Source organism: Zalophus californianus, chromosome 9 (assembly GCF_009762305.2).
Source record: "Zalophus californianus isolate mZalCal1 chromosome 9, mZalCal1.pri.v2, whole genome shotgun sequence".
NCBI lineage: Eukaryota > Metazoa > Chordata > Mammalia > Carnivora > Otariidae > Zalophus > Zalophus californianus.
Window position 1 is genome coordinate 51,963,935 of NC_045603.1, and position 23,642 is coordinate 51,987,576.

Genomic DNA, 23,642 nt, shown 5'->3' on the forward strand with positions numbered 1-23,642 from the left:
GAAAGTTTTTGTCTGTTTGTTTGTTTTGTTTTTAAGAAGAGTTTTGATGCAACTAAAACAAATCCCAGCTGGAGTTTGGCAACAGGTGAGGAAGAGAAAACCGGAAGGGCATAATGAATAAATGTCAACATCAGTTAGAAAACTGATTTTGAGTTAATGATCCATTATCACATTTCTTGCTTTGTTTTTAGTGAATTTTAAAAAGCTTTAAATAAAACAAATATCTCAAACAGCAGACTGGGAAAGAGGAACAAACCAAAAAGAGAAAATACCAGTAAGAGGCACTTTAGAGATTGAGGTCCAAATGGTACCTTCCTGGCAGGATTAGGGGCTAATCTGGGCAGCATGGCTGCTTTAAGGAGGCCCTTTCCAGCCTGGCAGAGGATGCCTCCTCTGGTATGTGGTTTTCAAAAACAACGCTTCCAGGCACCTGGGCGGCTCAGTCAGTTGAGCGCCCGACTCTTGATTTTGGCTCAGGTCATGATCTCGGGGTCCTGGGACTGAGCCCCGTGTCGGGCTCTGTGCTTCTCATGGAGTCAGCTTGAGATCGTCTCTCCCTCTCCCTCTGCTCTTTCTGCTCATGCTCTCTCTCTCTCTTTCTAAAATAAATAAAAACATAGATGATAGATAGATAGATAAGCATTACATTAAAACAAAACAAAACCAAAAGAAGTCTTCCCCGTAGGTATATCCAGGAAGGAAAGTTGCAACAATTGTTTTCCATTTTCATTTCAGAAAGATAAATATTTAAAATAATTCAAATATATTTTAAGCAAGATAGACTGTAGAAATCATGCTTGAACCTGAGATAAACAGCAGATTGATGTAGCCATCCAGATATTCTGATAGACAAACTGTAGCTCATCTGCCTAACTTCTTTCAGTAAACAGGCTGAGAATCTATCATCTGCATTGGGATTGATAAAATAAAACTTGTGACCACTGTTACCAGTATGAAAGAGACAAGTGTGAACTCTAGGAAACACTAAAAGGTAAAGGCAGCAACATTGGGAAGTATTTCTCAGGGCTTAGTTTGTAGCTTTGTCTTTTAGCATTAGAGACTTTGCAAAATTTAAAGGCTGGTGGAGATTCATTCACAGAATCTGTGGCCCACTGTTTAGCAACACAGTAGGGATTCAGCAGTTAAGGGTTTTAGTTTTGCCACACTCACTCACATATCAGACTGTAAACATATTCACTGGCATAATTTACTCCTTTTTTGAAACTCCTTATTTTAACTGTAAAAGAGGATACATAAGAATCATGGCAATAGGACGCCTGGGTGGCTCAGTCGTTAAGCGTCTGCCTTCGGCTCAGGTCATGATCCTGGGGTCCTGGGATCGAGCCCCGCATCGGGCTCCCTGCTTGGCAGGGAGCCTGCTTCTCCCTCTGCCTGCTCTGCCTGCCCCTTCCCCTGTTTGTGCGCGCACTCTCTCTCTCTGACAAATAAATAAAATCTTAAAGTAAAACAAACAAACCCCCAAAAAACAACAAAACAAAAACAAAAACAAAACAAAAAGAATCATGGCAATAAGATGATTTCAAAAGAAGTACATCTTGACAGTTGAAAACCCCAGACCATAATTTCCCCCATGGAGGCTGCTGGGACAGCAGCTTGGCTTCTGGTATAAACGTAGGACTCCTAGCGACTGAGATTACAAGTTGAAAAAAAGAACACAGTTTCCTTCCCACTGGTAACTTTAAAAAATATCTGTATTTCTGCTACAGAAAACAACCCAACTAGAGTATATAAAACTCAAAGATACATTTTTTTGTCAAATTGGCTTACTTAAATAACTGTGGTCCTTAATATAGTATTTTTTTTTTAAAGATTTTATTTATTTATTTGACAGAGATAGAGAGAGAGCACAAGTAGGCAGAGAGGCAGGTAGAGGGAGAGGGAGAAGCAGGCTCTCCACCGAGCAGGGAGCCCGATGCGGGACTCGATCCTGGGACTCCAGGATCATGACCTGAGCCGAAGGCAGTCGCTTAACCAACTGAGCCACCCAGGCACCCCTTAATATAGTATTTTTAACTACTATATTTCTACCATGTTTCTTAGAAAGATGTAACTAATGACCAAATGCCAATAATTGGTGATGTTTGTGAAAACTAATTCTCATTAGACATTTAAATCATTCCATATTTATGGAGGACTTATAAATTATTATTTTTATTGAGGTATAATTGACATATAATATTACATTACATTTAGGTATACAACATGATTCAATATTTGTATATATCAGGAAATGATCATCACAATAAGTCAACATCCATTCCTATCCATAGTGGCAAAAATTTTTTTCTTACGATAAAGTCTATATTAGAAATTATTGATACCATATTAAACTTTGTATTTCAGAAGTTCTACTTGCCAGATATAGCTTTCACTCATTATTTTATTGCTCAAATAATGTATTTCGTATGTAAGGTTTTCTACATTATACTTTATAATTTCCTAAATTTGGAATTAATCGCAGTAACATTATATTATTTCTGCAGAAATTTGCTACCCGAAAAATAGATTATTTTATTTAAAAATTTTGCCTAAGCCAAATATAAGTTTGGAGAGCAGTGAAAGTATGGAACTTGGTAATTTTTTGGAAGGATAGGGAGGAATAAATAGGAATTTACAGATTCTAGCTTGAGAAACAGCATGGTTAATGACACCATTTCCTGAGATTAAGGTTTGAGAGAAAAGAGTTGTGTGTATGTGTGTTTTGGAAGAGGAAGACAATGAATACAGTTTTAGTTGTGTAGTTTAAGATGCATGCAAGAGATCTAAAAGGAACTAAAAGAGTCACTTTGGGACCAGTGACACATGGAAGACACTATGTGAGAAGCCAGACAACTTGCAGCAAGTGGGACTCCAATTCCTTCTGAGAACTACTATCCCAATGAGCCAGTTTTTCAGTGGTTTCCTCTGTGATGAGCTCACTCAATGGATGGAGATGACTGAAACCCTTTGCCTGCACTGCTGGGTGGTTCCATAGACCTAGTGGCAGTTAACTTGAGTAGCTTATAACCATCCCAGAAGCCCGTCTCCTCCTGAACCAGGAATGTCTCAGTTCCAGCTGATCTTAGAAGAAAAATGCTGCCCCAATGTCCCTTTGCTGGCACTGAGAGATGCCACCAAATCTATCTTTCCTTTATCTTATTTTAAAAAAAGATTTAATTAATTTATTTGAGGGAGAGAGACAGAGAGATAGAGTGTGAGAGAGCACATGAAGGGGCAGCAGCAGAGGGAGAGGCAGAGGGAGAAGCAGGCTTCCCATTGAGCAGGGAGCCCGATGCGGGGCTCCATCCCAGGACTCCAGGATCATGACCTGAGCCAAAGGTGGACACTTAACCAACTGAGCCACCCAGGTGCCCCTCTACTTATCCTTTAAATTCCACTCAAGACAAGTTTGGATGCTTTACCCCTGGACAGACAGGTCTTTCTCTGAATTCCGATAGCTCTTTGTAAATTAGTCTACTGGAGTTCTTAGCATGAATATTCTGTAATATTTATGTAATTTTCTCTTCCATCAGGCTGTGAGCCCTTGAGGACAGAACCTTTTTTTTTTTTTTTTTTTTTTAGTTCCTAACATTTAAGTAAATTCCTGTAGGGTATGTTACAAAAAATTTAATGTACAAATGTATTCTGCTGCCTGGCTACTCCTTGAGGTGGAAAATTCTCTGGTATTGACATAAAAACAATCTGAAATAGTGCGGTTCCATTCCAGCATTGGCCTCAGCCTGTATTTCGGGTTTAGTGAAACTTTGCATTCAGATCTTGATAGGTTCTGGAGCTTTAAGCTTTATGGACTCCAATTTTGTAATGCAAAACACCAAAACCTAGTAGGCAGATTCCCAACTAATTCTAGAGGCAACTGATAGCTTGGAGTTGCCTCTTAAAAAGTAACCCACAAACTCCATATAATAGGAATTCCAGGTCTAAGAAAGTGTGGGGGAAATTTAGACTTGTTGGATACGTAGGGCCATTATGTATGAATTATGACCAAATTGTACATCCAGGCACTTACTCCAACAAAACTTGAGTGATCTAAAGGTCTAACTCTGTCAGATTTATCCACATACATTCTTGACACAGTATATGATTATTCCCAAATTATGTAATTAAGCATGTATTAAAATATTTAATTTAATCCTATTATTAACTAGTAAGGAATGAAAAATGAATTAGAAATTAGAATTTAGGGGCACCTGGGTGGCTCAGTTGGTTAAGCGGCTGCCTTCGGCTCAGGTCACGATCCCAGGATCGAGCCCCGCATCGGGCTCCTTGCTCAGTGGAGAGCCTGCTTCTCCCTCTCCCTCTGCCTGCCGCTCCCCTGCTCGTGCTCTCTATTTCTCTCTCTGTGTCAAATAAATAAAATCTTAAAAAAAAAAGAAATTAGTATTTATTTAGCATTTACTATATATATTGGATACTTTATATATTATTTCTTTTTTAAAACTTAACCTAAGAGGTACCATTGTCTTCATTTTACATTGAAAGGAACCAAGACTCAGGACACTTAGATGGCTTTCTCAAGGTCCCCAGATAGTAGGTGCGGAGGCAAGGTTTCAACCCAGGTTCTATCTGACTCCAAAGCTGTCTTTCCTCCATAGAATGCTGCTTCCCTAGAGTGGATTTGAATGGATGAGAAGAGTTGATAAATGTTAAATCATCTGACCTAGCAAAAGTGAGTTTGAGTAACATTTTAACTTCATTTTCAGGAGTGACCCAACAACAGAGCACTTAGTCGACATTATGTAATCTGGGGTCTACGAGGGTACCTCAAAGAACATTTATACACAAACACACACAGACACACAGACACACAGACACACACACACACACACACACACACACACCAAGTATTAGAAATGACTTTAAAAATCAGATCTTAGCTCAAAAAGATAATTAAGTTACCCTTTATTATTCATTAAAAATGAACTTTCTAAAACATTAGTAAATCTCATTTTTAGCTCTGTTTTGAAGTGCTGATACCAGTGGAGTAACATTTTTCTTCTTTGAACCTTTTCTTGTAAAATTAGAGTTTTCTCTTTTTCTAAAACAGCAGGAAGTTCATTCCAGTTCTTAATAAAGATAAAAGGAGCATCCATGGACTTGAGTAGCTGCAGAGGAGCACTGGGGTAAACAGACGCATTCCCACAGATGCCGGCTGTCATGACATCTTCTACCACGGGAATAGAGCCATAGGAACAAGCCTCGTATATTCTATAACATTCTGTGTTTACTCCTACTGGGCACAATGTAAGGTCACTCTGAAGCAAAGCATCTTGATAGTTCTTAAGGCTTTCATTTGTTTCCTGAGGCTGCCACCTAAAAAAATCAGAAAAACAACTGTCGTTTTCACTTTACTAAGCATGTTTTTTGTGAGAAAATGTCAGCTAACAGGAAATGGTAAACACATTATAGAGATGACAGGCAGAAGAGAGAAATAAAATCTTGCCCAAATAGATTTCTTGAAAATATTTAAGAATTTGAAAAGTTTACAGCGACATATGTTTAAAGCTAGTAGTCACCATAAAATTTCTGAACGAACGTTAATCCAGCCAATGTTTTCTTTTCTTTAAAGATTTTATTTTTGAGTAATCCCTACACCCAACGTGGGGTTTGAACTCACAACCCTGAGGTCAAGAGTCTCACGCTCTACCACCCGAGCCAGCCAGCCAGGCACCCCCAGCCAATGTTTTCTGAGTGTCAGGTCTTCTTTCTCTACCCCACCCTCCAAAATCCTGCCCTTACAGAGCTTACATTCTAGTTCCGGGGATGGAGATGGATAGTAAACAAGTCAGGTCAGTATGTTATCTAGGCGTTAAGTACTATGAAGAAAAATAAAGCAGAGAAGCGAGGAGGGAGTTTCTGAGCCGGCGCTGTTGCAGCTTTACGGAGGTCATCGGGGAACGTCTCATTGCAGGGGCATCGGAGCACAGAGCTGGAGGTGAGGCAGCCAACCATGCAGACGTTTCAGGGGAGAACTGAGGGCAGTACAAGTACAAGAGCCACGAGACAGTGTGTGCCTGGCGAGGCCAAGGGACAGCAAGGAGGCCAGGGTGGCTGAAGCAGAATAACAGAGGGGAAGAGGAGGGAAGATGAAGTCAGAGCATCCCATCGTGGACGGTTGTGATCAGAGCGGGGACTGACCTGACCCATGTTTTATCAGAATTAGTCTGGCCCTTGTGTTGCGAATAGACTTACAGGGGCAGGGCAGAAGTTGAGAGACCCTCTCCTGATGGTTCCTATTTTCCCAGTGAAATAAGCAATAGGGTCAGAAGGAAATGAAGAGAGAAGGTACGAAGCAGCCTTGCAGGAGAGAAGGAGAACACACGGACAAGGGGGACGTATGATTGCTGGGCACTTGAGAGTCAAGGTCACGTATTTAAAGTGAGGTCTATTGGCACAATTCTGTGCGTGTGTGTATTTGGCCGCGGGGTGCAGGTAAGAGAGCTGGGTTTTACCAGAGTTAGAGTTTGCTCCATTAGGGAACCAGGGATTTGAATGTGTATCAGTCATAGTTGACTATGAAATTTAAGAGTGGAAAAGAAGAAAGTAAAGATGAGGGGAGCAAAGGACGATGAAAAGTAGTATGAACAATGAATTATAAATCCCAGCTAAATTGTTGAAGTCAATTAATTACAGGGAGTGAGCTGGAATGACAGAAAATGGTGGTTACAGAGAGAGATGTTGGAACTTGAGATCACAAAGACAAAGTATGTGTAATGATAAGGTCTAAGAAATGAGCATGACACTGCATGGCCAAGGCCAACTGGAGGACCAGATCATTGGAAGACAGGGGGTAAAGGAACCGTAAGACAAAGGTGGCAGAAGGACCATCTATATAGATTGGGAATCACCAAGAATTAGGCTGGAGTAACATGGGAGAGAGTGAGAGTGTGCCAGAACTAAACTCTTCATGGAAGTAAGGAGATAAACCTCAGGGTCAGTAAATGTCTTCAAAGAAAAAGAGCAATGGATGGTTTTGTTTGCTGACATGATATTCAAAATGGGAGGTTGTAGGGAGGGAAAGGGGAGAATGGTCTGGAAGGAGCAATGAGAAGCAAGGAGGACACCTACTCCACCTCCCGGCTCAAGGCTGTAAGAGGAATTGCAAGAATAATTCTATTCCTACAATAAACTTTGATATTCTACACTGCCCTCATTCATTCCTTTCCTGGTACACCGTCCCCTTGTGGCTCTTTACACTTGCTTTCCCTCTGCCTGGACTACCCTTCTCCTAAATAGACACAGGGTTCACCCCTGCACTTTCTTCAAGGCCTGTGCTTATCTGTAATCTTCATACTAGAGTTTTCCTTAGCCTTCTATAACAGCAGGTGCTCCACTCTTGATCCCTGGTCTTCTCTACATCCCTCCTCTGCTCAGCTGTTTTTACATGGCATCTATCATCTTCTGACACACAATATATTTTACTGGTTTGTCTCCTCCAACAAACATTTAAGTTCTAAGAGAGCATGGACTTTTTTTTTAAGATTTATTTATTTATTTGAGAGAGCGAGAATGAGAGAGAGAGAGTACATGAGAGGGGGGAGGGTCAGAGGGAGAAGCAGGCTCCTCGCTGAGCAGGGAGAAGGGCATGGACTTTTGACGGTTTTGTTCACTGCTGTATCCTTCATGGCTGAGATAGTTTCTGGCATATAGCAGTTGCTTGAAAAATAGTTGACTGAATGGATATAGTATGGTTACATTAAGTCTCTGTTCTTAGAGTTGGGAGTTATGCTTTCAAAAAGAGAATATCTGCTACAATTAATATATCTTTAGATCTGGAAGGACATTTTTTAGGCATTTCTTCTGATTCTACACATGAAATTGCATTTGTTTATTTAAAAACAAAAGGAATAATTCCAAGATTTCTTCCTTCACTCCATGAACACCTGTTTCATGATTACCATGCAAAAGATGGAAGAAAGTTAAATCCATCCATCCATCCATCATCCATCCATCCATCCATCCATCCATCCATCCATCCATCCATCATCCATCCATCCAGCCATCCATCCATCCATCCAGCCATCCATCCACTCCTCATTTATCCTAGGCCTATTTGTGTAAGGTCCTATGTTAGATCTGGGGATTCAAAGACTAGTATGTCCTGTTCTCCTGTCGTCAGGGTGGTGTCAGTTCCCTGAAGGTGTGAAGAGTACTTCATGCCACTCTTGGAACACCGAAACTGGTCAGCCAAACACCTCAGGGATGAACTTAAGACCTTACTGGCACTCATAATCGTTGTGTGTCAGGTCCAACTGACAAATATTATTGAGGAATCTCACACAATTGACATTTGCATAGTATCGTTACTAGCATTTCTCTTCAGGATGGACTCTAGCTATAGGAGATTCTCCCCATTTTTAATGCATACAACCCAGTTTCTACACAGCCTTAATTACCGATATATCTTCTGCAGAAAGACTGGTATTAATGAAGCTAACAATGTCTCTTTGGAGACCTGTGCTCCTACATAATGCAACTCTCAAACTAGAGAAGAAAATGGGTGAATCAAGTAAAGATAGAACTTACTGTTCTCTTGCTGAAACCCAACAAAGCTTATCGTTCCCATCTTGTTTCAAAATGTTCATTAGTGCTTGTCTGGATGAATTTTCATAAACGGTTCCTAAGAAATTACATAAGTAGGGCCTTTCGTTATGCAGCATTGACCAACTTGCCTCCACCACAGGAAAATTCCTGTATCTACAGAAATAAATACATATGAGTTAACAACATATGGCAATAGGATTGGCAAATTACTGTATAACCTAACATCTTAGGTGGCATCATGATGCAGAGAGAAGAGATTTCAAGTATGATTTTTCTAAACCTCAAACTGTAATTTTCCATGCTTACTTTGGAAAAGTCCCTGAATCTACTACTTAAAAAAATAACCTCACATTGACATCTTTTACAAAATTGCTATAGAGATTAAGTGCTTGAAATGTTTTTTTTATACTCTTCAACTTCCATACACTTGTGATTGTAAGGAAGGTTGAATTCAAGACCTTCAAAGTATAAATAATCCAAATTCATAATGATCATGCTTTAATGAATGTTGTAGCCAGGTGATGGAAAGATTACAGAATACACACTTCTATAGCAAAGAGCTCCAATTTTCCAAAGGCTTTTAAAGTAGATTTTTAAAAACGGGCTCTTATAGGTTGATTTTTAAAAAAGATTTTATTCATTTATTTATTTACTTATTGGAGGAGGGTGTATGCAAGTGGGAGGAGGGGCAGAGGGAGAGAGAGAGAATCCCAAGCAGACTCTGCACAGAGTGCGCGGAAGTCAAACGCAGGGCTGAATCCCAGGACCCTGAGACCATGACCTGAGCTGAAATCAAGAGCTGGACGCCAAACCAACTGAGTCATCCAGGCACCCGTAAAGTAGATTAAAAAAAAAACTTTGGGGCACCTGGGTAGTACAGTCAGTTAAGCTTCTGACTCTTGGATTCAGCTCAGGTCATGATCTCAGGGTTGTGAGATATAGCCCCAAGGTGGGCTCTGCATTCAGTGTGGAGTCAGCTTAAGACTCTTGCTCCTGGGGCGCCCGGGTGGCTCAATCGTTAAGCATCTGCCTTCGGCTCAGGTCATGATCCTAGGGTCCTGGGATTGAGCCCCGCATCGGGCTCCCTGCTCGACGGGAAGCCTGCTTCTCCCTCCCCCACTCCCGCTGCTTGTGTTCCTGCTCTCGCTATCTCTTTCTCTGTCAAATAACTAAATAAAATCTTTTAAAAAATTAAAAAAAGACTCTCTCTCCTTCCCCCTCTGCCCCTTCCCCGCTTTCTCTCTAAAATGAATAAATCTTAAAAAAAAACCCTAGCTTTTATATATATACATTTTTAAAGATTTTATTTATTTATTTGACAGAGAGCGAGACAGCGAGAGAGGGAACACAAGCAGGGGGAGTGGGAGAGGGAGAAGCAGGCTTCCTGTGGAGCAGGGAGCCCGATGCGGGGCTCAATCCCAGGACCGTGGGATCATGACCTGAGCCGAAGGCAGACGCCCAATGACTGAGCCACCCAGGCGCCCCCCAAAACCCTAGCTTTTAAAACAATAATAAAAAAATATAAAAAAAAACCTTGCATGCCATACGGAAGAGGCCTTTTGCAATTGACCCATTCTCATGGGCATTTGGAAATATTAGAGACCAAACAATACAACCTTCCTATAAGGGTGAAGCTTTATATAATATGCTATAACAGGTTTTTTCAACCTGGGCATTACTGCCATTTTGGGCTAGTTCATTTTTTGTTGTGGAGGCTGTCCTCTACCTTGTAGGATATTTAGCAGCATCCCTGGCCTCTATCCACCAGATGCCATTGTCGCCCTTCCACTTGTAACAACCAAAAATTATCTCCAGGCATTGTCAAATGTCTCCTGGGAGGCAAAACTGCTTCTGGTTGAAAACCACTTATCTATAAAAAGGATATTGGTCTAGTCCAACAATAAAAGAATTACAGAGTTTCCATCCAATGTGTGGAAATTGTATGAACAGGCTATGTAGTGTTACTATGAAAGAGTAATTTTGTTTCAGAGCATTTTACAAGTATGAGCTCTATACTCATGGGATAGAATTTTCAAAGATCTTATATCTGGCTATACTTAATATAAACCTTTTTGTCTGATGCTACCACAAACCTACTAAGCTGGAATACTGCAGGGTAGGCCAGGAAATATGTCTTGTTCATACACTTCTCTGGTGATATTTGTGTAGCCAACTAAGCAGTAGTTTAAGGTCCCATCTGGTAAAAAGTGATAAGAATGAATAATGAATATCTGATTCAAAAAACATGTTAATGAAATTTCCTGTAATTCATCCATTTGACAAGTATTCACTCTCTACTCTATGCAGGCTTGGTTTTAGACTCTGTCGATACAGTGAACAAGAGACAGAACACCTGGGGTTTACATACTAGTGCTGGATCTAAGTTTAACTTATCTTAAAGTCAGTTAAAAACCCTCTATTAACAGAAAGATAAAAAATAAGTTTCCATTTTATAGAAAGACTGTATAGACATATTTAAAAGCCTTTGTTATTACTTAATTAACCCCTCTTATAGAAGAGATTTGTGCAAGTTTAGCAAGTCTCAGTGACAGATCTGAGCATATTATGATCCTCTCAAATCAGGGGTATGGAATGCTCCTGATTTAATATTGCTTTTCTAAATTCTTATTTTAAAGATTTTATTTATTTATTTGTCAGAGAGAAAGCCCAAGAGAGACAGCACAAGCGGGGGTGGGGGGGGCGGACAGTAGGCAGAGGGAGAAGCAGGCTTCCTGCTGAGCAAGGAGCCCGATGCGGAATTTGATCCCAGGACTGTGGGACCATGACCTGAGCCAAAGGCAGACGCTTAAGCAACTGAGCCACCCAGGTGTTCCTTAATATTGTTTTTACAAGATTTTTTTTTGTTTTTACTATAAATTATATAGATTCTATAGTTGTTTTAAGTAGGTCTGCCTGTCTGCCATTCTCTGTTTAAACATCTCTTTAGGGCACTACTGATAAACATAGAACTCCTATGCCTTGGAGTTCTAAAACACAAAAAGGTAACTTATCCCCTCTCCTTATAAAATGCTAAAATACTCTGGGGGCTTCTGGGGTGGCTCAGTTGGTTAAGCGTCCGACTCTTGATTTTGCCTCAGGTCATGATCTCAGGGTTGTGAGATCAAGCCCCGAGTTGGGCTCTGCGCTATGCACGGAGCTTGCTTAAGATTCTCTTTCTCCAGGGGCACCTGGTGGCTCAGTCGTTAAGCGTCTGCTTTCGGCTCAGGTCATGATCCCAGGGTCCTGGGATAGAGCTCCGCATCGAGCCCCGCATCGAGCCCTGCATCGAGCCCCGCATCGAGCCCCACATCGGGCTCCCTGCTCTGCGGGAAGCCTGCTTCTCCCTCTCCCACTCCCCCTGCTTGTATTCCCTCTCTTGCTGTGTCTCTCTCTGTCAAATAAATAAATAAAATCTTTAAAAAAAAAAAAGATTCTCTCTCTCCATCTCCCTCCAGCCCCTCTTCCCCACTCACAATCTTCAAAAAAAAAAAAAGCTAAAGTACTCTGTAAACATCGTTATTATTACTGAAGCATGAGTCCAAACCATATTTTTTCCATGGAAAAGATTGTACCTGGCCTCCCAGATAATCCCAGAACATTTATTTCAAATTTAAAGTACAATCTTCCTGATTCAGAAATTCAGGTCTTAGAGTCTAGAAACATGTAATAATATTTTGTACTTACGTTGCCACTCCTAAAGGCCACTGAAAGATATCCACATCATTAACCCAGGGGCTGTCATATATTATGAAAAGCAGCTCCACAAAGCCTCCATTTCTTTTGAGGAACTGGTTTATCCATTCATTATTACAATGTTCATTTCCAAGCAACACAACAGCGAGATGCTGGAGTTTTTGAGTCTGCACTAAATTTTGTGCATAAAGTAACCACTGGGTGGCATAAAAGATCTTAGTTTTTTCTCTCCCATTTAGAATGAGTACCACGTTATTCACATCAATGGGAAAGTACCCTGGGACTACAGCTGGGCCAGTGATGAAGCTGTTAAAACAATACAAGAAAACAAGAACAAGAGACAAACCAACAAAAACAGAACAAAGGTATTTGATATCAGAAGTTTTTAATCATTTTACATAAAATCTACAATGAGATTTAATCTGTATTCTTTCTAGAAACATAATTTCTATAATGCAAATTTTCCTGAACAAATTTGAATGATACAGCATGGATGTAAATTAATAGGAAGCTTTGGTTGTAGTAAGATCAACTGCATATGATAATCAGAAATATGGTAGCTTGGTTGTTGCTTTTAACCACATTCAGAATACGTGCTGGCCAGAGTTTGAGATGGTAAACTATTCACAGTTGAATCGTGTGAAACTCTGTATAGTTCCTCCTCTGTATAGTGTTAAGTAATTCCCACCTCTTTTATGTGGGAGTAACTGTTAACGTTCTTTATCTGAATGAAATGTAAGTGATGAATTGAGAAATGGAGGATGGCATTAAAAACATCCATGGAGGTTAAGTCTCAAAAAAAAAATGTTAAGGAAAAAAGCAAGCTGCAGAATACTCATAAAATATGACAATTCTATGTAAATTTGAAAGTGCAATGTAAAAATTGTGCTTAAATCTAGTATAAGTATAAATATAAAAATATGAATGGGAGGATACACACCAAATTCATTACAGGGGTTGCCTCTGAGAAGGAAGAAGAGAAAAGGAACTGGGAAATAGTACAAAGAAAGCTTCCCTTTTACTGGGAATATTTAATTCTTTTAAGAGGAAAGTTAAATATCTGAAGCAAAGATGACAGAGAGCTAGAATATGTTGGTTCCGCGTGATGGGTAAATGAGAATGTGTTATTTTATTCTCGGTGAAAAAGAAACAATATTGTATCTGTACCACAATTTTAATTACATAATGCAATACATAGAAAAAAGACTGGAAGTAGACATGACGAAATGTTGTCTAACCCTGTTTTTGGAATTCAGGGCACAGTGGAATTATGAGTGATGACAACATCGTCTGAATTTTCCAAGTTATTGTAATAACCACTTATTAGTCTTTTTAATTATAATAAGCCTATCTTAAAAAAAGATGTAATTTTAAAAAACAAATGAACTTATAAAATCTGAGTACTGAATTTTTTCAAAACTCTGTTTGTTTATTGTGCTTTAAACAATGCTATTGCTTTATTAACTACCAGCTGGCCTGGCTTGCAAAGGGCAGTGGACACTCTGGGCTCAGGGTCCGTGTAGGATGTGAGGAGGAGGTGATGATTGGGAGGCTGCTTTGAAGGAAAGGAGGTGGTTTGGAGGGCAGGCCCAAGAGACCTTAGGTTTACTTCCGGAAATGGGTAGACCTTGTATAGGAGTGATGGAAAGCCATAGCCATGCCATCAAGAAAATGAAGAAACTCTTGGAAATCTAGCTGCGCATTGTCCATTTTCTTCATCATGTGGTCAAGGACACCAGAGTCCTTCCAGTTCTTTGTGAAGGCAGCCAGTTTTGTATTCATGAAGGCTAGGAACTCTGTCTTGCAGAGCGTGCAGTTGTTACCCTCCTTTCCAGCAAACCTCTGGAAAACAGCAATCCGAGACTTGATGCATGGCTCAGCCTCAGTAGGGCTGGACATTTTTGCCACGTCTGCGTGCAGTGGGCGAGGAGGCTGTGACCAGGCAGCAGCGGCGCTGCCAAAAGTTTATTTATTTTTAAGTAATCTTTACATCCAATGTGGGGCTCAAACTCACAACCCCAAGATCAAGAGTCACAGGCTCTACCGACTGAGCCTGCCTGGCGACCCTCACAGGATTATTTTTATTATTATTTTTTTTAAAGATTTTATTTATTTGACAGAGAGAGCACAAGCAGAGGGAGAGAGAGGGAGAAGCAGGTTCCCTGCTGGGAAAGGAGCCTGATGTGGGACTCGATCCCAGGACCCTGGGATCACGACCTGGGCCGAAGGCAGTGGCTTAACTAACTGAGCCACCCAGGCGTCCCTCACAGGATTATTTTGAAGACTAAATGCATTAGCAAATGTACAGTGCTTAGAACAGTATCTGGCACATAGGAATCACTATAGAGTCTTGCTGTTATTAGTTTTATTATTTTTACTATTACTTAAATAGGTACTGCAACATCTCCCTATGTTCCCTTCTCCTTTCTGTTTCCAGAACTGAATATTATCTCTCCTTCATGTACCTGCACAAAAACCTTATTGATACATTCTTTATATTAATATGTTCAACTAGGTTACAAGTGAGCCTGGGACTTACTCTGTCTCTTGAAGGAACTTGGCCTATCTCTACTCATATCTATCGTATATTGATTTACAGTTTAATTTCATAGGGCAACTTCATTTTTAATTTCTTAGGAGGAATCTTACTTCTGCTCATCATGGCCTTTGCTTATCCTTAAAAGACTGCCTTCAGAGTCCTGTAATGTCCATATGCAGGAATTATCACAAGATATATAACTGTCCATCTATTCGATAAAACAAAAGCTAGATGCCAAATTATTTAATTTATTGTTATCAGAGTTCAATTATGGATTTTCAATTAGCATCTGCTACTTATGAAAAGGTTAAAAAAAAGAAAAAGTTGAACTTATTTCTAAAGATCATAATACTGAGTAAGTTTTATTTTACATTTTGTAAAATTCACCCATTTTTGGGTCACCTGGCTGGCTCAGTTGGAGGAGTGTGTGACTCTTGATCTTGGGGACATGAGTTTGAGCCCCACAATGGGTATAGAGGTTACTTAAAAATAAATAAATAAAATCTTTTTTTTTTTTAAAGATTTTATTTATTTATTAGAGAGCACAAGAGGGAAGAGGGTCAGAGGGAGAAGCAGACTCCCCGCCGAGCAGGGAGCCCGATGTGGGACTCGATCCCAGGACTCCAGGATCATGACCTGAGCCGAAGGCAGTCGCTTAACCAACTGAGCCACCCAGGCGCCCTAAATAAATAAAATCTTTAAAAAATAAATAAAATCTTAAAAAACATAAAAAGCTGTTTACTTTTCAAGAATGATTACTTTGAAAAGATACATGAAATGAAATTGCCTTCCAAGTGTCTAAAAAGTAAACAAGAATTAAAAGAGCAGAGAAAACTCAAATGAAATTGAGATTAACCATAGCTTTTCTTTTTGATTTCTGTGGGAAATAAATGGAAACCTAATAGAAACCTGAATCTTTGGTTGACATTTTTTCCTCTAATAGTACAATTATTACATGAAATAAGCATTTAGAATAATTATTTTTATTTCAATAAGAAAGCAAAATCTTTTTTTTTTTAAGATTTTATTTATTTGACAGAGAGAGAGGGCACAAGCAGGGGGAGTGGCAAGCAGAGGGAGAGGGAGAAGCAGACTCCCCGCTGAGCAAGCAGCCCAATGTGGGACTTGATCCCAGGACCCTGGGATCATGACCTGAGCTGAAGGCAGTCGCTTAACCGACTGAGCCACCCAGGTGTCCTAAGAAAGCAAAATCTAATAGAAACTAGCACTCTTTCATACGGCAATATTATCACATTTTTTTCTAAAGAAAATAATCGCAATTTTACCTATTTAAAAATCTTTAGAAAATATGGAATCATAGATAAAAGTTTTATAAAAATAAAGACTCAAAACGTCTTAATGATACATTGGTTTTACTGAATCTGAAAAAAAAAAGATTTCTGGGGGAGTCTGGGTGGCTCAGTCTGTTAAGTGTCTGCCATTGTTCGACTCAGGTCACGATCACGTTCCTGGGATTGAGCCCCATGTTGGGCTCTCCGCTCAGTGGGGAGTCTGCTTCTCCCTCTGTGTTCTCCCTCTCTCTCTCAAATAAATAAATAAAATCTTTAACAAAATAAAAATAAAAAAAAGATTTATGAGTAATTTCATTAAAATGGTAATCTATACCATCAAATCATGAAAGACTCATATATAAATGTTTTTATAAAATTTTCACAACCCATAACAATAGCTTGGCTTCCACTTGAGTATTATAAAATATGTGAATGTGACTAGTATATGAAAGAGAAAAATGAAAATACTTTTAAGTTTATATATTATTCCTTCAAGATATGGAATATTATATGCTTATCAACAATCAAATGTTATAAAATTTGGAGCATGAACTTTCCCATATAATCAGAAATGTTTTGATAAAAATGAAACAGACAAAATTAAAAAAAGGAAGCATTTTGTAAAAATGTTCGGGTAAACTACAACTACAATATATATATTCATGAGATTCACTTTTCTATTCTTCACAAGTTGAAGCAGAAATACTGTCTCTAAATATGTTTTCCTCTGATTTTTCTCCTCGTATTTATATAAAACATTGTATAGAAAGACAGCAAACGTTAATGTTGCACAATTAATACCTGTAATGTGTTCTTCCTACAACTGAATTTCCTTCTCTCCACTGAGCAGTCACATCGGTGGGATCAAGTAAGCCTTCAAAAATATGCTCCCAGAGATACAAACCTGGTAATCAAAACAAACAAACAAACAAACAAACAAAAACAAGAACAAATCCATTTACTGTCTGGTTTACTCTGGCGTGTGAGATGAATTTATGTTCTGCTCATTTATATAAGTTGACCAGGAAAGCAAACTGTATTCCTTTTTGGTCCCCTGGCAGGCAGTTCTGCCAAGCAATAGCTCAAAATCACCAATATGGTGGTTAAGGTATGAGAGACAGAATTCAGAGGTTGTCAGTGTGAAATGTGGCAGAATGTGGGTTACATCAAAGACAATAACCTCTCTTACTCTAAATCTGAGAAACCCCTAATAATCACTGGACTTTTACTACCTACTTCATCCTGACATGTGTTATAATGTAAGTTACTATATGATTAGAATGGCTTCTATATTCTAACAAACTAGGGGAATTCACCATTTTGTGCCAAACACCACCAGACGAGCTCATGTATATATGTATACAGTCAATACATCAGAGAGATAGTAACTCGTCTTCACTTGAACACACATCCCTCACTGCATCATGGCCTCTGCAGACAAATGCCTTTGCATCTTTCTCCTTAGGGTGGCCCCTGATATTTTACTGTGATTTCACCTGAATGAAAGCTCTGAGTAGAGGAAAGCAGAAGGAAGTAATCTGGGAGCCCTGTTTCACTTATTGACAGATGTGCTTTATTCCATTCTCATTATGCCCCGGTACTAAAAGGACACACACAAAATGACTGTGTTTAAACACTTAGCCAATCAGATAAAGCTTTCCATGTGTGGTGGCCCAATAATGCCTCCCTGTCCACCCAAGATGGCCGAGGATGTAATCTCTAGAATCTATGCATACATTATCTTACATGGCAAAAGAAACTTTCTATATGTGATTAATGATGCTGAGGTGGGAAGGTTATCCTGGATTATCTAGATAGGCCCTAGGTAATCATAAGTGTTCTCACGAGAGGGAAGCAAGGGTGTCAAAGTGAGGGAAGGAGGTATGAGGACAGAAGCAGAAGTTGGAGTGATGCGGGGCCATGAGTCAAGAAATGCGGGTAGCCTGAAGAAGCTGCAAAAGTCAAGGAAACAGATCCTCCTCTAGAGACTCCAAAAAGAATACAACCCTGTGGACACTTTTTAGACTTCTACCTTCAAAAATGTAAGATTATAAGTTTATGGTGACTATAGTAATACTGTTTTATATATTTGAAAATTGCTGAGAGAGTAGATCTTAAAAGTTCTTATCACAAGAAAAAAAGTATGTGTGGTGATAGACACTAACTAGACTTATTATGCTGATCACTTCACAAAATATAAATATCTCAAACCATTATGTTGTATACTTGAAACCAATAAAATGTTATATGTCAATTATATATTAATTTAAAAAAGATAATAAAATTGTGTTGTTTTAATTCACTAAATTTTTGGTAACTGCTTATGGCAGGAAACTAGAGATTATGGTACCTGGAAATGAGATACTGCTGTAATATATTCTCAAAAATCTGGAAGTGGCTTTGGAATTGAGTAATGGGAAGAGGCTGGAAGAACTTTGAGGAGCTTGATTTAAAAATGCCTACCTCAGATTGCCTTGGACAGGTTATAGGTAGAAGTATGGGTGTTAGTGACTCAGCTGGTGAGAACTCAGAAGAGAAAAAGCACGGTAGAAACAAACCATTTACTGGTTTTTATAAGCATTTAAGCAGACTATTAGTAGAAATATGCAGGTTAAAGTGCTGCTGGTGAGGGCTCAGAAGGAAATGAGGAACATGTTACTAGAAACTGGAGAAAAGGGGATCCTGGTTATAATAGCACCAGAATGCTTAGTTGGATTATGTCTAGAAGTTATATGGAAAGTGGAAAGTATAAATGATAAACTTGGATATTTAGCTGAAGAGATTTCCAAGTAGTGTTGAAGCTGTGGCCTGGTTTCTTCTTGCTGATTATAGTAAATATAAGAGGAAAGAGTGATTGAGCAAGGAACTTAAGCAAGAAGGAGCCAGGACTTGATGGTTTGGGAAATTTTCAGCTTGTTCAATTGCAAAAGGGTGGAAAATTAGGAGATTCACCATCAGGAAGGCGTGTTTCTGAAAGAAGGTGACGGATGTAGTTGAGTATCTTTTTGCTAGTGCCTTAAAAGGATTAAAAGGTTAAAATATTCAGTCACATAGAGGGCTCATTGAGAATATCAGGGTTGTAATTTATGGGTCTCCTTAGCCATCTCAGCAGAAGCCAGAAACAGAGATGAGATTTTCCAGGAAAGACTTGGAAGAGTTCTTGTCTAATGGAGTGAATTTCCTGTGATAGGAGACCCACAAGCTTCTTGAAATGCTGTATTAGCAGAAACACTGCTGGCTCGGACTAAAGGGGACAGAGAGATGTTGAAATTGAAAGAAGGGTATTGATTCCCCAAATCCTACCAGTAGGATACCGGCTGATAAAACCACTGAGTGGCAAGCACATGCTACCATTCATGACAAAGAAAGATGACTGCAAGGATAGAGAGCTGCAAGACCAGAAGCAAAGTTCTGAGCCACAGGTTATTCCCAGGCCCTGAAACTTAACAGTCTGCCCGGCTGGAATTTAGAATTGCTTGGACCAGTGACTCCATCTTCCTCCCCTTCCCCTCCACTTTTTAAAAAAGATTTTATTTATTTGAGAGCAAGAGTGAGAGTGAAAGCAAGAGAGAGAGAGAGACACACACAGAGAGTGCAAGTGGGGGAAGGGGCAGAAAGAGAGAGAGAGAAAGAATTCCAAGCCAACTCTGCACTGAGCACAGAGCCTGACCAGGGCTCGATCTCACGACCCTGAGATCATCACCTGAGCTGAAATCAAGAGTCTGACGTTTAACTGACTGAGCCACCCAGGTGCCCCCTTTTCCCTTCTTTTCGAATAGGAATGGAATTGGAATCCTATTTGCCTGGGAAATAGGTTGATGAAAAGTAGTGTTTGATAAAACTCATCTAGTCACTTTGTGCTTACTGAATTGCAAAGAGAAAAGTCTGGAAACATGAAAACCTGTGAATAGAATTAATTAAAAACTAGAATGGGGAAGTGGGAATTTAAAGGATGAAATTAATATTAGAGATTTTATAAAGAAAAGAGTTGCTAGAACTTGGTGATTGGAGCTTGGGTCTAGGTACTTGAAATTTGGAGGTCAGTAGTAATCTTCAAGGATGTATATTTGCATGCAAGCACGAATGAATTTATGAACCACTAAGGGCAAAGCGTCATTCTCTGATTACTTTCTTCTCCTCTGGTCCTTTCTACCTTATTCTACGATATACCTTACTGTAGATAAATCCAATGTTTAAAGGCCCAACAAAGCCCCTTTTAAAATCTTTTTTTTTTTAAGATTTTTTATTTATTTATTTGAGAGAGAGAGAATGAGAGATAGAGAGCTCGAGAGGGAAGAGGGTCAGAGGGAGAAGCAGACTCCCCGCTGAGCAGGGAGCCCGATGTGGGACTCGATCCCGGGACTCCAGGATCATGACCTGAGCCGAAGGCAGTCGCTCAACCACCTGAGCCACCCAGGCGCCCAAAGCCCCTTTTAATTCACTGAATTCTTTTTGACTCCTGTAACCCTCATTTAGGGTCCCATTCTCTGATTGAGCATAATATATAACTTGGAACTCTAGAATCTCATGATACTCAGAGCAAAAATGCTTTTGTGGGTATTCAAGTTTAATTAACTATATCCTATATCCCCCTCTTACATATTTATAATGAACACTGGCATATAAAGGGCTCTGAGAATGGCCAGTAATAAAGAACCCTGTTTAACTCTGTTCAGTTTAATGTTTCCCAAATTTGTTTGGCCATCATGTGCAGGGGCCACATCTTATATTTGTGTGTCAAGTGTCCAATAAATACATAAATTCATGAAAATTCAATGGACATAGGCATTTCTATATAATGATGCTTAGATTCTACTTTGTATCTACAAATAAAGCTGTACCCAGCTAAAGACCAACGACATATATCTGTGTGCATGTATTTCCAGATACTGTCTAACAGAAAGGAGAAATGAAATATTAAGGAAAAGTGAAAAAAGTATCATGATGCTTTGACAAATGATGAAGTAAACTAAATGCATTAAAATGAATTGAATTTAACATTAAGAAAGTACATTTAGGATTCTTTTTACATGTCTTAGCTCTATACATTAACTTACCAATGGCAGCTTTCCCCCAGATTTGTACACGGAAGTCTGTTTTCCCTTTTGTGGATTTATTTAATATTTGAAGGCTAGTTTTAAATCTGTGTTGTTGCTCATTTTTTTCATCTCCTTCCCAAGGATTCCATTCTTCACTTCCCAAAGTAGATTGTTCTGTGTTTTAAAAAGAGTAACCGTGTTTATCAGTAAGGTAGAGCTGCAGATGTAAATAAATTCAAGCCCTTTAAATTAGATGTGAGGGCGTGCTAATTTCAGCTTTTCATAGAGGTAAAGCAACGGCATTTGAACTGTGTAAACACATACAATTAAAAAAAAAGGAAATCATGGGGCACCTGGGTGGCTCAGTTGGTTCAGGGCTTGCCTTCGGCTCAGGTCATGATCCTGGAGTCCCAGGATCCAGCTGATCGGGCTCCTTGCTCAGCGGGGAGTCTGCTTCTCCCTCTGACCCTGCCCCCTCTCATGCTATCTCTCTCTCTCAAATAAATACATAAAATCTTTAAAAAAATAAAAAATAAAGGAAATCAGAATTTTTATTAAATCTTTATTCTGAAAGATCTTAGAAATAGAATGTTAACAGCAGACACAAAATCATCTCTCCCAAATGAAACCTTCTAAACTAACTGGATAATATGTATCGTTACAAGTTTAACTTTCGCTATTCTTTATAGATTGTGTATATGAAACCTATACATAAAAACTTAACTTCAGAATGGAAAGTGTCCAACAGTTTGATACTATTGTGCAAAATTCTGAAAAAAGGGAGAGTTAAGTCTGACTCCGATTCTGACATAGGTCAAAATCCAGGACAGAGGACCACCATTTGGAGGTAAGGCACCCAGGCCTTCCCAAATCGGGGCAAGATTAGCGAAGGCTCTTTGTGTCAAGGAGGAAATAGAGGTCTTAAACCCAGCGGCATTCCCAAGAATCTCCGACATTCTGTGACAATGCCTCGCAGGTTCAAGACGTGTTTCACGGTGTGCGCACCAGTCAGCTTTGAAGGTGGGGAGTGGGGCTGGCGTGTGAGATTCGGGTAGGGACTGAGTCGCACACGCTCCGAGCCCGAGCCCAGGGCCCGCTACCGAGAGCTGGAGGCGAGGCGCAGACTGGAGCCCGGGGGCACCCCCGGACCCGCGAGCCGGGTCTGCAGCCGCCCAGTGTCCTACCTCGGCCGCGCCTCTCCCGCGCCGGGGCCGCCCCTTTCCTTAGGCCCCGCAGAGACGCGGCCGGCGTCCGGCGGCGGCGCCCGAAGAAGACGTGGTAGGCGGCGTAGAGGGAGAAGAGGCAGTACAGAGCGATGAGAAGCGAGCAGAGCCGCTTCCGCGTCAGCCGCATCCCACTCGGGCTTCTAGTCGGCCCCCGCCACCCTAGTGCTGGGCCGGAGAAGAAACCGGCGCTCAGCGCCCTACCGTTGCCGGCTTCAGGTGCAGGCCTAGGCCGGGGGGGGGGGGGGTGGGGTGGGGAAGGGAGTCACCAGAATCAACCCCGCCCCCGCTCAAGCCCCGCCCAGGGGCCGCCCCGGCGTCTCCACCCCGCCCCTCGCGGCAGCCCAGCTCAGGCCCCGCCCTCAGCCCCTCCCAGGCCTCGGCTAGGGCTTCGCCCCGCCCCTCCACAGGCGGGGCTCCTTCACCGGCTTTGGTAGCCTGTTGCCTTCGGTCTTTGGAATTGGGCGTTGGGAGACCGCATCTTAACCGCGCGCTGCGGTGTACTGACGGCCTCTTTCAACCCTGTCCTCTTCCCCAAGTACATAAAAATTTACCTGTTATCTGACCGTAAAGAAAAAAAAAACACAACAAACCTAAACAGAACCCACGGTGATCCCTGAAGTCCATGTGAAGGCATGGTCCATTCTAGTTTTTGTTCCCAGAGCTTAGCAGAAGGCCTGGGACATTACAGATGAATGATATACATGTCCTTTAAAAAAAGCTAAATGGTGGAGTGCCTGGCTGGCTCGGTGGAGCACGGTCTCTTGATCTCTGGGTTGTGAGTTCGAGCCCCACAGTTGGGTGTAGAAGTTACTCAAGAATAAAATGTTAAAAAAAAAAAAAGTTAAGCGGTGACAGTGGCACAACATTGCGAATGTAATTAATGTCACTCAATGGTACACTTAGAAATAGAATAGCACATTTCGTTATATATAGCATACTAAAATATTTGAGAAAAATTTTATTACTATGATATGACTTGAGTGCACACAAGCATATAGTCTTTTGTCAAATAAAGGCTGTAAAACTGAATGCTGTCAACAAACTTTCTTTGTCAAGTCCTTGTGAAGTTGGGCTACAATTTTTTGTCAGTTGCATTTAGCATCTTTTTTAAGTAATACCTATGCCCAACATGGGGCCTGAGATCAAGAGTCACATGCTCTACCGACTGAGCCAGCCAGGTGCCCCTGAGTCTAGCTTTGTCCTTCAACTTGTTTGGCAGTCTTGGTAGCCAGAGAGCTTGTAGAACACAAGTGTGGAGGAGGTCATCAGAGCCTTCACTTGCTGTGTCCTG

General features: G+C 40.5%; 1 protein-coding gene across 3 annotated transcripts; it reads right to left on the minus strand.

Annotated features, from left to right (window-relative positions):
- Nucleotides 1-4,891: 4,891 nt before the first annotated feature.
- RXYLT1 (ribitol xylosyltransferase 1) lies at nt 4,892-22,640 on the minus strand. 3 transcript variants are annotated; one of them, XM_027595755.2, is made up of 6 exons: nt 22,310-22,640; nt 21,144-21,299; nt 16,888-16,990; nt 12,247-12,561; nt 8,545-8,715; nt 4,892-5,331 (listed from the first exon to the last, which is right to left on the minus strand). In XM_027595755.2, exons 1-6 carry the CDS (start codon nt 22,476-22,478, stop codon nt 4,914-4,916), a joined length of 1,332 nt encoding a protein of 443 aa, XP_027451556.1. In that variant the 5' UTR covers nt 22,479-22,640; the 3' UTR covers nt 4,892-4,913. The 3 variants fall into 3 exon arrangements, with proteins under 3 accessions (XP_027451556.1, XP_027451557.1, XP_027451558.1); XM_027595756.1 differs by lacking the exon at nt 12,247-12,561 and having other exon boundaries at nt 22,310-22,578; XM_027595757.1 differs by lacking the exons at nt 16,888-16,990; nt 21,144-21,299; nt 22,310-22,640 and adding an exon at nt 10,656-10,759 and having other exon boundaries at nt 12,247-12,343.
- Between the last annotated feature and the right edge of the window lie 1,002 nt (nt 22,641-23,642).

Bases quoted from the DNA above. Each gene is read 5' to 3' on its own strand.
- RXYLT1 (XM_027595755.2), bottom strand. From the start codon at position 22,478: ATGCGGCTGACGCGGAAGCGGCTCTGCTCGCTTCTCATCGCTCTGTAC. The intron at 12,562-16,887 runs GTATTAATTGTG...TTGTTTTAACAG, and splicing joins GTAGGAAGAACACATTACAG to CTTCATCACTGGCCCAGCTG. The intron at 8,716-12,246 runs GTAAGTACAAAA...TTATTTCTGTAG, and splicing joins TGGCCTTTAGGAGTGGCAAC to ATACAGGAATTTTCCTGTGG.